The 14,478-nt window shown below is 43.9% G+C and overlaps 1 protein-coding gene across 1 annotated transcript; it reads left to right on the forward strand.

Annotated features, from left to right (window-relative positions):
• Nucleotides 12,813–14,207, forward strand: LOC109707238. The gene is made up of 2 exons (XM_020228376.1): nt 12,813–13,661; nt 13,990–14,207. The coding sequence occupies exons 1-2, from the start codon at nt 13,012–13,014 to the stop codon at nt 14,033–14,035; spliced, it is 696 nt and encodes a 231-aa protein (XP_020083965.1). The 5' UTR covers nt 12,813–13,011; the 3' UTR covers nt 14,036–14,207.

A 14,478-nucleotide genomic window follows, 5' to 3' on the forward strand; every position in this document is an offset into this window, starting at 1 on the left:
GTGAGCAGGACCAACAATCCATCTTTTTGGATTTTGGTACAAGCTTTAAACCTCAATTCTCGAGATGCGAGCCAAAGGTTGGAACACTGTCTACGACCCTCCCGAATATCTGGTAAAGCTCAGAACACAGATCAAACACTTGAACCTCGCAATTTTTGAAGATCCAGTGTGTTACACTACCACGGGGTCATTAGGGACGGCGCAAGTCAGGACTATACCTTGTGTAAGTCCTTGTTAGATTGGGTAACATAATCAAACTTAATGTTGAACTTTACTTCTAGATAGTGCACAACATTTGGACATATATACATTAGTCATTTTGTTATGATTATACATGTGATAGAGTAGTTCATACATGTTAATATTATACATAATTGGAGGCATAGTAGTTTACGAATTCCTTTAATTCTTGGAAGTAACCATGCTATAATGTTAGTATTTCTACTTTTGCCTCAGTTGACCTAGTGGTGTAATTTGCGTTTCTTAGCGACTTATCCACTGAAAACTATTGTTTAATAGTTCTCACCCCCATGTATTTATTGTTTTCGTTTCAGAGCCTGCCACGGGCGGGTGAGGGCTCTCTTTATGGTATCAACTTGTTTTAACCTTTAGTAAATGTGGTTTATATTGCTTAGTTTAGTACTTATGCTCTGATTATCATGATAGGAATTTATTCTCACAATTTCTATTGAATGCTTTATTGTAGACGTCTTGTGTGCACCACGGGAGCCTTGTGCATACGCCGGGTCTAGGCACGCGCCGGGTAGGCTTCCGCTCGGGCCCGGGTGTGACACCTGAAGCTGAATCCGTCCGTCTTTTAACAACCGATCGAAAATCAGATCTATTTTTGACACATCAAACGAAGTATTGGCTGCCACTTGCGCTTTCGCTTTGCTGGATTTGGCAGGTTTTAATAAAGAACACTTATATGGCTGACGATTTTTTACCATCTCAGCCACATATATTTTGGCTTCATCAGTTGAATCTTTTGTTTCTTCAGACATGTTCAACTCATCTTGAGCCGAAGATTCTTCAAGAAAAAAAATATTTTTCTCTTTTTCTTTACTCCATTATTTACTTCGGCTCCATCTAGGCTGATCTTCACTATTTTCTTTTCTGAATTGCTCATATTGAGCAATCCGAACTCCCAATTTGAAAGGATTATGAAAATACTTGTCCTCAAAATGATCTTTAATTTTGAAATGTAAGCCATTAAATGCCATTTTGGCAAATTCAGATTCTGGCATTCTTACAAAACAACGGCTCCTTGCCGTTTTGAATCGGTTCAAATATTCTTCAACCGATTCTCCTATTCTTTGCCCGAACTGAGCTAGATTAGCAACTGAAAGTTCTGGCTTTAATCTGTAAAACTGCTCATGAAATTTTCTTTCCAATTCGTCCCAATCTTGGACAGAATTGGCCTATAGACTCGTATACCAAGTGAATGCAGTCTTGGTTAACGAAGTATTAAACAACCTAAGCTTCAAGAAAGGATCTGCAGCGGCTTCTCGGCATTGTGCCGTAAACCGCGCGACGTGTTCGACCTTATTTTCGGTCTCGTCGCTAGAAAATTTATTAAATTTCGGTATTTTCCAATTTGCCGGATAGGGATGTTCTATATCTATATTTGCAGGATAAGGTGATCTAAACACAGGCCGCATTGCCGGCCTTACTCCAACTCCGAAAGTATTTCGGATGGCTTCTTCAATTTGAGCATAAATTTTATTGTTGTTCCCTTGTAAGAGAACATGTACCTGTGCTTGAACTGGATTCAATCCTGGTGGTAATTCGAAATTCTGCGCCGTAGGTTAACCCCTTGCATATTCGGGGCGTGCCCCCCAGCCCTAACCCCTACATTTTGGGGCTAATATGTTGCCATTGGCGGTGGAGGAGGTAACCCCCAGGCTATCTCCAATTGCTGATCGGTATTTACACTAGTAGGTCGGATAAGCCAATTGAAAAGGTGCCCCCTGGTGTTGAGACTGATCACTCACCGGTGTTACAGGATTTTGTAATACCGGTGCAACTACAGGACCTTGTAGACCTGTTACAGGCTGCTCGTTTCGAGTAAATAATTGTCCTATTCGGGCAATATTCTTATTAGAGGCCGTGATTGTGGCCAGTACTGCATCTAAACGAGCAGTACTTCTGTAGCATATCGAACTTCTAAAATTATGAAGTTACAGGGTATGCTAGGTTAGAGAAGTTATTAGAATGGTTCCGGTGAAGTCCAGGAGCATTCGGGCATTTTCGGTATGCGTCGGGCGCGAAACGGAACCCGAAAGGCTATGTTGTGCCGTGAACTAAATCTGGCATTAGCGTAGATGAAAAAATGGTTTAAACGCGCTCGAAAACATGTATTGGGGGTCTCGGTACGATTTGAGATGAATCGGAGGCCATACGAGCGAAAACGAGCGAAAACGGACCAAAAGCTGAAAAAGGCTGAAATTTGGCTAAGTCCTAAAAGGTTGATTTTTCTGGACCTATAGGGTCCGGTCCCTCAGCCAAGGACCGGTCCTCTAGGATCCGGTCCCTAAAGCAAGGACCGGTCCCCGTGGCCCGAAAATGCCCTGCGAGGGCTGTGCACTAATTGTTGAGTTGAGGGGCTTATTTGCAAAACTGCCTGTGTAGAGTGTATATGAGAGGGTGGGACTTGTCTCCTCTCATTTCTCTCCACTCTAAACCTAACAATAATCCCCTCTCTCTCTCTAAAGCTCTCTCATTCTCTCTCTCTCATCAAGGAAGGCAAGAGGAGAGGTATTTGGAGGAGATTGAAGCAAGAAGGTGGAGCTTCTTCTTCTCACCTTTTTCCTCACCATTGGAGGAGTTTGTTGAGGTAAGCTTTTGGATCATCCATGGTAGAATTCTAGGGATTGAATTCTAAGCTCTAGAAATGGATTTGGTTGAACCCTTAGATGCTAATGGGTTGCTAATTGCTTGAATCTAAAGTTTAAATGGGGTATTCTTGCAAGTGTAGCAACCTAGGGTTCCAAATAGGATTTTGGTATATATGAGGGTTTGATCTAAATTGACCCTATGTAAACTTAATTGCTAGGTATTCTGACGGGTTGGCGAAGTTGGTTTGGCGATTCGTCGAGCCTACGCGGAGATCTTGAAGAAATGGACGTTTTGGCTTCGTTTCCGCTTGGAGGGCCGAGGCGACGTCCAAAAATTACGAGAACGGATCCCGAGCATCGTGGCAACAAGTTATAGAACTATAAAATCCGGAGCAACGAATTGATGCATGGTTGGTGACTAATTGCAAGATCGGGTCGAGCCGGGCGGCGTGTGCCGCGGGAGGCCGATTGCAAGTGACTACAAACAATCGGAGAGCGAATCGAGGTGGGTTGTGCTCACCGAAATGTCTAGCTCGCTTTCATGTCGAAGCAAAATGAAGTTTATTATTGATGCATCATGTGTAGTGGTAGGTTGCATAAGATAATATGGATGCATGAACCTTATTATGCTTGATGTTTATTACCTACCATTGAGATATGCATATTGATATGTTGAGGAAAATGCTAGATGAATGCATGATGGGCATGTTATAGAAATGCTAGATGGATGCATGTGATAAATGCTAGGAGAATGCATAATGACATAACGCAAAGTGCTAAAAGAATGCATGTTGGCCTAAAGTAGTAATGCTAAGTGAAATGCATGATTATATATCGTAAGGCATGCTAGGTGGCATATGAACTTGGTCGATAACTCTAGGTTGATTAGAGAAGTTGACATTGGAAAACAAGAGCATGTGGGCTATATTACTCGAAATGGACAAGTAGAATGTCAAGTAGATCGAGTGGCATTTAACCTAGTGTCGTGAACATAGGTTGAACATGAATGACATTGAACCTAGTGTTAGCAAACATAGGTTGAACAGGTAAACCTAGAAGTTGAGATCTAGGTAGAGATAACTTAGAATCTAGCATGATTGAACCTAGGTTGTTGACTATAGTAGTAACAGCCACTAGGATGTTCTGGGTCGAACCTAGATAGGTCGACAGCATAGGGTTGGAGACGGACCCTTGAGATGTGAAAGTAGATTTCGAAATCCCAGAACTTGTGGTGACCTCGGTATCAAGGCTAGGGCGTGTGCGACGATTTCGCCGCCGAGATTGATACCAAGGGAAATTGGGTGAGTGCGCAGAGTTCACCATCCGGAGGCTTGAACCATTGTTCGGCGTGTGCGACGATTTCGCCGCCAGATGGTTAAGCCGGTTTGTACATTATGCCGCCATGTTACTTGAGCCTATGTTCAGCGTGTGTGACGATTTCGCCGCTAAGGGGCTAAGTCATAGGGTGCGGTGGGCTGTTGAGCAGCCAGTGGGCGGTGGTAATCCACGGATGATTGACTCGAGGCCGAATCGAGTGGATAGCTTGGTTAAGGTGGTAGAAACCTTAAAAGCTAGTGATAAAGGCAAAAGCTAAGGTAATAGAGACCTTAGAAGCAAGTTGAACTTGAATTGTGAAACTAAGGTAGTAGAAACCTTAGAGGCTAGTGGACATGTCACGCCCCGGGGCCGATTTTAAAAGCCATTACCATTTTGAAAACTCAGAGTCGCGGAAGATGCCATTTTTTTTTTTTCCAACCTAGCCCACGTGACGTACAGACCCGCCACAAATACAAAGTTCCTTTGTCCACTCGGGCAGAGTCTCCTTTGTATTTGCACGGCGTACCAACGGATACAACAGGATCACAACCACAACCTACATTTACCAATTAACAACCAATTCATGATATGCATTTTCATACAACTAACAATCCTTAGAAATGATGCATGCCTCTAAGCACTCCTCAGGCGCTGGATGATGCAATGCACAGTACAACAATCATCCTACTTAAAAGTGCTCCCCACACGGAAGCTTTTGTTTTTAAACTCTAATTCATTCATCATGAAAAACCATTTGAAAATCTTTTTAAAACTGTTTCCCACAAGAAAACTCTGTTTTGAAAACCAGCTACCTCGAGGGGTAGAAAACCACGATATGTAAATAAGAAAATCTGATATCCATAAAATCAACATCCAAATTCACAAACCTCAGTTCACATGCATAAATAACGAAAACATCCACAGATCTACCAAAACCAGATATCAACATTCAAACAATCATAAAGATCAGCTGACTGAACCATATAAACTATCTAAGCTATATCAACAGGACAGTAAGGGTAGAAACTAAACCGAATAACGTGGGTCGGAAGCTCTAGCGACCACTACGAACGTGTCTCACGTCTCGTCTCAACTCTCACCGCCGGCGATACCTGAAAAATAGTGGGGGATGTGAGAACATGTAAACATGTCTCCCCTCCCAGTGGGTACCGCAAGCCGATGAAGGCGAGGAGTACTCACCGGATCAGGAAGAGATATATAACAATATGGTAAACAAATACTGATGCTGATATAAAGAACTACAGTAGCTATAACAGATAAAGAAGAAGTAATAAACAATACTGCTACTGTAAGGAATGCAAAGCCAAGTATGCCTCAAGGTAACCAAACCAAAACTGTACCCAATCTGATGCCTGCTATATTGGTCCGCAAACCTCAAGCGCTGCCTGTCACTGAACTGCACCGACCTGATTCACCCGCCCTACAGGACGACCCATCCGGATAAGCACACATCCGGTCGGTGGCCAAACCGACCCGGTGTCGTGAATACCCCCAAGTGCTGTGACTAAGTCATGCTGGTATGCTCAATACAAAACCGACTGAAGTCGGTGCCTAGGCCGAAGCCAGAAACAAGTGGCGTAGCAATTAACGCCAAACCACGAATCAGAACCAGAATCGAAACACATGACAAGAGAGTTGAATGTGTTGCCTGACCCTAAGGTCCACAGAGTCCAACTGACCACAAGGTCCCTGATACGAAGTACGAGAACCGACAAACCAGGTCAACAGATGCGGAATGCACAACCAACCAACTAGGTCAAACAGATACTGAATCAAACAACAGACCAACTAGGTCAACAGATACAGAATGCAACAACAACCAACTAGGTTCAACAGATACGCATGTAGATAGAACTACTCTACTCTACTCAGGATACTAAGCATGCAAACAATGAGTAGAGTATAACGGAATAAACAAGGGTGCAAGGCTCAATATATCTATGCGATAGTAACAACAGAAGAGTAAGGGTAAGAAACCGTCACCAAGCGTGCACCACTGTACCGACGTCGGATCGAAGTACACCTGTTCGGATGTCGCGTCTGTCTCCTGACTGCAAAATAATATCGACGAGGACCTATAGAGGGTCCACCGGGTTAGTTATCTAACCCACAACTAATAATCACAGTATCCACAACCACAAACGACTCCACAAAGATCGGTTTCCCATACGATTACCGGTAACTCGGCCGAAGTCGAAAACCACACCGGACGCGCGTCGGGACCCACCAAGTGTCCGAAACTCACCGACTCGTGTCACGAGTCACCTGCTGCCCCAAAATACTCCAATTTGGATGTTTTTGGCAACAACACAAGATAACACCCCTACACAATTATCGCCCGATGTACGAATCCGGGTTTCCGGAAGTGTCTATTTCGACACCGGAACCCCCGTCGCTCACCCATCATCATCGAACCACACAAAATGATGATGGTGACCAGCAACAAGGCTCAGCGACAAAACACCGAAGCAACCAAATTACCGTCGAAAGAAGTCCGAATCGAAACCGCGGTTCTTTCGGCGAATTTCGCCGAAAAACGCACGAAATCGATCTACCGATCCGCGAAAGCTAACGGACCATGGACAATCAGTCCAACGGTCATTACAAAACTCCACACAGCTGCCACAGTAGCCACGCAAAGCACAAATGCATAAAAGACTCTAATACATAAAATCTCATCATTTTATGTAATTTGAGCGATCAAGCGGCTGTTCACGCAAACCGAGGACTTCTGAAGTACAGGCAGAGACACGTACTGACAGGTCTCGACGTACCGGAGGGCCGTGCTCATGATCTAAGCACAACGGCTCGCTGTGGAAGCCGCGGAGCAACCCGAAGGTTCAGCGAACAGCGCCAGTCGGGAAAGATCGCGCCAAACAGGGCTAACCGACACTGTTGATCCAAAGTGAGGTGAGCACTGTGATCAGCACTGACCAACGATCACCGTGCTCACCTCCGGAGGCATCAGGACACCTCGGATCGCCGGATAAGCGTGCGCAAACTCAAAAACAGCAGCCAAACAGGCTCGATAGGGTCGACACGCTGAAACGGCGGAACGGAGTCTCCCCGGCAGAATCTAAGGTGAGCGCGATGATCAGAAAGATCATCGTGCTCCCTTCCGCAGAGATCGGGAGGCTCAGGAAGCTCAGAACAATAAACCCACTCAAATAAGCCTATTTCGACTTGGCCGGAGCAAGGTTGCTCCGGCCGGCTTCCGGCGGCACGCGGCACGCGCGGAGCCAGATCTGGGTAAGGGGAGGTGAGGAACGCGATGCTCACCTCATTCGGCGGCGAGGAGCGGCGGCGGTGGCGGCGGCAGAACCAACCCAGCCCGCACAGATAAAGCTCGAGTCCAGCGAAGCTACGCCACGGCGGCGGCCGGGCTCCTTGGGAACGACGGTGGCAGGTCCTCAGAGGCCGGAGGAGGAGGAGGAAGGTGCGGGCGATAGCGGCGGCGGCCCGTGGTCGGGCGCTGTCGCTCGAGCTAGCTCGGTCTGCAGACTTGGGCGGCGGCGCCCAGGTTCAGGGCGTCGCGGCGATCCGAAGGGCGGCGGCGACCGGCCGGGAAGGTCGGTGGGACACGGTAGAAGGCCGCGGAGCGACCTCAGGCGTGGCGGCTCGAGGGAAGCTACTGGAACTCGCTCGGCCGAGCCTTGTCCTAGGAGGCAAACCAGCCAGGGCGGCAGCGGCGGCGCTAGGCGACGCGGGCGGTCGCGGGGATGCTCGCCGGGCACGGGCGACACTGGCGGAGGTCCGAGGTCGGCAGTCTCGGGCCTCCAACACAACCCGAGAGAAGGAGAGGAAGAGAGAAGAGAGGGAAGAAGATGGAGAGTGGTGCTGCCGCATGGTTGGCCGCCGAGGCTTAATCCGGCGGCGGCCAGGGGCAGCGCAGCGCAAGTGCAGGGAAGAGGTAGGAGGCGGCTAGGGGCTAGGGCAAGGCTAGGGTTACGTTAGCTAGGTAAAAACCTAAAAAGCCTATATAAGTAAGGTGCAACATGCAAAAAGGTCTCCCAAACATCAGAATTACAATCCGAGTCCCTCACAGCACGTGTAAAACGCGCTAAAACACCTCTACCTGCGATCTCACGCGAAATGGTACATAAAATATCGCGACTTTTGCGAAAATACCGTTTTGCCACTACCGACCTCTCCTCGATCAACGCGCGCATCTCCGCAGATCGTCTGTCAGATTTCGCGAACGGTTCGCACTAGTGCGATCCACACGACGGAGACAATAAAGCTGCGATTTCGTTTCATCTTGATCGACCACGGATTCACGACAAAATCCAACCTTCTTCGAATAAGAGGAAACACACATAAATACATATAAAATATGTATTTTTGGATTTTCTCGAAATCCGTGCGTCAAACTCAAAATACGTCAGCGTCATTGGTTCCAGGACGGCTGAACCGATCGAAACGAGCTATTGGACTGCTATGAACAGAGTCCGGTACGAGCCAGAAGCCAACTTCTCACCGCGGCTTCTCCGGAAAATCGAGTTACTATTCACTTTAAGTGAAACTTGGAAATCGCGTAGAATTTCCGTTTTAACTCGTTTTCGCCCGAAACTTGACGAGTGCTTTTGTAATTAAATTACACACAAAAACATCGCCAACTGAGAGTTTAGCTACACTGCAAAAATCTCAGTCCTTACAGGACATGAGCTAAAGATAGTAGAATTGAAAGTAGTATCGATGGATCTACTAGTTAATCGCATAGTTGCATAATATTCATATTGCATGTTGTGAGGCATAATAATATCTGTGGATGTTTTTGGACTAACATGATTGCAGTGCCTCCTTAGACCTGGTGGGTCGAGCTTCTCCCTTGGGTGGCCGTACCCACTGGGAACTATGGATAATAGTTCTCATCCCCGTATTATTTTCGGGGGTACAGATTCACACGCAAGCAGTGCGGCGGCGCGAGGAAAGGGCGTAGCTCCATAGATAGCGGCCCTACCCCGAAACCAGAGATAGCGGTATCCCATGTCAGTCTAGCTAGTGGTTTAAAGACAAGGAACAAAGTTGTAACAAATTCGTAATAACTAGATTGTATTTGGAAGTTAATTGTAAAAAATTTGAATGTGATGTAAGAATGCTTGTAATAGCTAGTTGTTTTATATTTTTGATACTTCCTTATGCAATCTGTATGTTGAATACTGTTCCTAGTTGGAATCTCTTGTATTGTATTGATTACGACGCCTAGAATGTACAGGAAAAACTCTGTCCGTTCAGCGGTCTGTTGGCGTGCCCGAACCCGACCAAATAGGCGGGGCACGGGGCGTGACAACTTCTATGACTATTTTGGTCCAACACTTGTAGGACCCGCGTCATTTGTCCAAGCGCTTGAGCCAGACTTGGCTCTTGTTGGTCGGATTGACCACTAGCCTCACCTTCGACCGGTAAGACTACTTAGCGTTCACCTACATTATCGGAATTACTAGCTTGATCGTTTCCGGAATTTCGAGGAACGACCCTATTGCGCAAGTTCATGGCATTATCATTAGCCATTAGTTCTTGTAAGAGAAGAAATTTACCTATAGTACGTGTCCCACCGGGTGTGCCAAAAATTACTTTGGACCGAATTCCTCAGCCGTTGACCCTGGTCAAAGGCTTTCCTTGGGAAACGTGCGAGAATTAAATCTAGCCTTGCGTGGTGACCCTCGAAGTTTGCGCCCTCCGAAAGATCAAGCGATTCGGCTGATGAGGGATCAGATTAGCCGAGTTCGAGAAACCCTACTGTAGAAAGGATTCGGCCGAATGAGCCGAAGTGGATAGGATGCACAGTGATTGGTCGCTTGAAAAAGCCGAATGTCTTTTATATATTGAAGTTAAATGTGAAAACTTGTACAAAGGACGAGTCTGCCTAAGGGCATACAGACTCTGGAGTTCTAATATAGAACTACTCCTAGAAAAAACAGTAAATGCGGGAAAGAAAAAAGATTACAAGTAAACTACTCCTAGAAAGTGCTAAAAAAATACAGAGAAAATAAAGGTGGTCTTCTACTCTCGGGAAAAAGACCTATCTTTTGGGCGTTATTCGCCTATTTATAATCCGCCCTTGTTAATCAATTATTGTTCCATTCATGATCGACCACTTCCCTTCTTCTTCAGGCTACTTCAAGCCAATCAAAACCGCATATAACCGCTTGCAGTTATGCTTTGCGGTTACTCAATTATTTTGCTAGTACTCCCGATGCACACCAAAACCCCCTTTTATCTTGGTTCCTATAAGTTTGGGCTGAATCATGCACCAATATGTCACGTGACGGGCCATTATTGGCCCTAACACCTATAAATTTGAAAAGAAGCTTTCCCAAAAAGCTAGTAATTTTGGAACCAAACGAAGGGAAAACTGAAAAAGAGGTTTTCCATGAAATTTTTTTTTCTCGAAATTATTTTCCCTCGCTTTTCCAAGGAACCAAACAAGATGCCTCCAAATGGGATGTTGGAATTATGAAATCTTAAGTTTGTTTTATCATAGAAATTTAACATAGTAAGAATAAAAAATTTTCGTTTAATTTTATAATCCCTTAAAACATGGTATTTAAAAACCACCTCCCTCCTTAGTAAAATTTTTCGAAGAATTTGATTTAAAAAGACAAACACTCTTGTACAAATTTTATATCTATCCCAAAATTTAAATTTAGTATAAGAGATAAATAAAGTTATGAAATCCCCTAAATTTAGGAATATATATAGATTTTATATTCCAATAGTTATGATTTTTATATGATTAATTTAGTGTAAAATGATATATAGTATTAGTCCTTACAAAAAAGGATATTGTGGTTATTTTATCGATATAATCAAATAATTTTTGTGTTGAATTAAATATAGAAAAATTTATGTATATTCTAAGATATGTACCAAAAATAATTTCAACAAGAAATAATTCTGTCATTATAATAGATGAAAATTTAAAATTCCATAAACTAAATACACCCTTTGTAGTAAATAGGATCAATTACCTCTATTGGTTTCTAAAGATAGAGCATCTGAATTAATAATTGCCACTACTAAGCATGATTGGAAGCATTTGCATTTTCTAGAAATCAAAATTTGTAATTTATTAACATTATTTTCCCACCATTTAAGCAAATTATAAAATTGATAAATTTGAATGGCTAATATAATGTACATTTGTGACTACTTGATCACTAAATAGATAATATCATACAAGCATGAATTTTACTTTGCATAAAGTTCAATTAATTTAGATTACATTTGATGGTACCGATGTTTGTTTAGATATCACACTGTCATTATTAGAAGTTTTCTAGCCTTTTCGTAAAAAAAAAATTCACTAGTTTTGTGATTTTTCAAAAGTGTGCCACTTTTTTCATTTTTGTAAATTCAATCCAAATTTTTTCTTTTTAAATAACCAAAATGCCCCTATTTTTTCTATCCTTGCTCTTTTTCTCCTCCCACTTCTTCTCAATCCTTCTCCACAGCCCCACTGTTGCTCCCATGCTCCTTCTCTACCTTGCGCACTAGCGAAGGACGATAACAAAGTTTGACTCACTTTGAAGTGGTGGCCGTTGTTTGAGGTTGCTGCAGATAGACGAGAGTGATGTTGCTCAGAGCATTGCCGAAGATAGAGATAGAGTGGTGGAGGACGAGGGCAATGATCATTGATTTAGAATACTTCTAAAACATGTTCGCGAGTTGGTTTGCGAACGTGGCCACGGTGGCGAAGTAGTAGTGATAGTGAGAGAGAAAATTTTGGCGGATGACGCGATATTACACTATTTTAAAAAAAGTTGTACTGTTTGAATAATATTGCATTATTTAGGAAAAAAATTATACTATTTGATACATAGATTAAACTATAAAAGGGTGCAACTTTCTAGTTAAATAATGTAAAATATGTTCGAATAATGTAACTTTTTAATGAATAGTGCAACATCTCGTCGTCCACCAGATATTTTTTTCTCTTACTAACACCACCATCTTGTCGCCGTCGGCCACTCTTACTGTGAACATGCTTCGGAAATTTTCTTAACTAACGATCGTCACCCTCCTCCTTTGCCACCTTCGTCTCCATCAGATAAACGTTGAGTGGCCACGACGATGAGTAGGACAAATTCGCCTTATTTAATTTTCTCGTTCGTAAGAGTTCACGATGCGGACACGATGACGAAATTGGTTTGGAGGCAGTAGAGGTGGGATGAGCGCATTTGAGGTTGCTTGGGAGGTGGAGATATGGCACACAAGGAAGGGGCTGAAGAAGGGGAGATAACCTTGTGTTTAAGGCACAGAGGTAATTTGGGTCAGTTTTAAAAATTTTGATCTAAATCTGCAAAAATAAAAAACAGTGCAATTTTGCAAAAACGTAAAACTAGTAAAATTTTTTTGCAAAAAAAAAAAATGCTTATGATACATATAGCCTTGTGTTTTCCGGAAAAAAAAAAAAAAAAAAAAAAAAAAAAAAAAAAAAAAAAAAAAAAAAAAAAAAAACCGTTTATTTATTTATTTTTTATGCATGAAATATGACATAACTTGTTTCGGCCTAATTTCCATATCGCGTGCCCAGCCCATTGGTCCCGCCATCGTCCATTGGGCCGGACCCATTCAATTGAGTCTAGACTCTTCAATAAAATTAATCAGAGAGGCTGCTCAAACACCCAAAAGAAAACATCAAAATGGAAGTGCTGTGTCGTCCGGCAAATGCTGCCGATTGATGGTGCAGCTCAATAGGAATTAAACCCATCGGTCCCATAATGGTCCATTGGACCGGATCCATTCATTTGGGAGACTCCAGAATCTTCAATAACGCTACTCAAGGAGGCTCAAATTCCCAGAACACCAACACTGTAGTGTTCGACGCCCTGCGATGCTCACGGCTAACGGCTCCTCTTATCAATTGGAGTTGGACGACGACGAAGAGAAAGAGCTCGGCTCCTTCTCTTCACCGACTCTAGGCCTCGGATTAGGGTTAGGGTTAGGGTTAGGGTTAGGGTTAGGGTTTCTCTTCTTCACCCGTCCCCGATCCCTTAAGCCCCTCGCCACCGCCGTGAAGGTCGCGGATGGCGCCATCAAGGGCACCAGAGGCCTCCGCTCCCCTTCCCCCTCCTCCCTCCTCCTCGCCTCCAAGATCCTCCTTAAGGGCTATAAGGCCGCCTGCAGCCGCCTCAACCCTGCCGGGCCGGCCCCCGGCGTCCCCGCCGCGAAGCGGCTGAGGGCTTGCTTGGGCGCCGCCAATCTCCTCAGATACGCCGCCTCGTCGCCGCTCCACGCCGATGAGCTTCTCGGATTCGGGATCGTGAAGTATGGGTACGAGGTCTCCAAGAACTTCGCGAAGGTTCTGGAAGGGTTCGTGGGGCTGCAGATCGATTCGGCCGTGAGGAAGGGCGTCGACGCGGTGGGCTTGGTGATCAAGACGGCGGCGGTGGCGAAGGAGCTCAGCCGTTGGATTGCAGCCGGGTGGGGGCTGCAGAGGAGCCAGGGCCGTGAGCTCCGGGTAGTGGGATATCTCAATCGGAGGTATGGCGTTTGTTTACGTTGTAAAAGAAACACTTTTCATAGGAATCGTAGAAATTTCAGGGGTTTTATTGTAAAATATGCTATAGTAAAGGGAGATAGGAGCAGTGAAATGCCTAGGTTCTGTCTATCTGAATTGCTTTGCTTATCAATTCCTTTACCAAGTAGTAATCTTGTGTAGTTACTGTGATGTTTACCTTGTTCACTGTCATTACAGAGTGCAGGTTTAATGTTATATAATATAATAATATATGTAGGCAGAGTATAGGTTTTTGGCTAACTTTGTTTGTGGTGAGGAAATGGATTGAATTATGCTTTCTCTTCATGGTAGGGTTCTACTTCTGGGATGGATTGAACATTTTGCTTCGCTTAGATGATGCGAGGGTTCATATACTGGTGTTTGTTATGAAACATTATAAACTGTTCATTTAGAAGCTTAAGATTTTACGGAAGGAATGGTTGATTCTCTAATTTTAAACCACCATGTTCTTCAGTTGACAGCACTACCTGTTTCATATTCTTCAATTTATATCCAAGTTATTCCCTGCTATTAGAAATGACAATTGACTTTATCCTTTGTACTTGATTTTTTTTATTTTTTTTATTTTTATTTTTTTTTTTGAAACTACTGCAAAATAATCTTTTTGCTTCATCATGTTTTGGTCACTATGCTCAAAAAACACTTCATATCTAGTCTTCCAACATTTTTTCCCACAGATTCGATTAGTTACCAAGTAATATTAAAGTTGTTGGTTTACCAATTAAGTTGATCAAAATTTCAGATTTCATAATTGCCTACAACTGCATGGTATGCTATTAT

This window comes from Ananas comosus, linkage group 3, assembly GCF_001540865.1.
Source record: "Ananas comosus cultivar F153 linkage group 3, ASM154086v1, whole genome shotgun sequence".
Lineage (NCBI taxonomy): Eukaryota > Viridiplantae > Streptophyta > Magnoliopsida > Poales > Bromeliaceae > Ananas > Ananas comosus.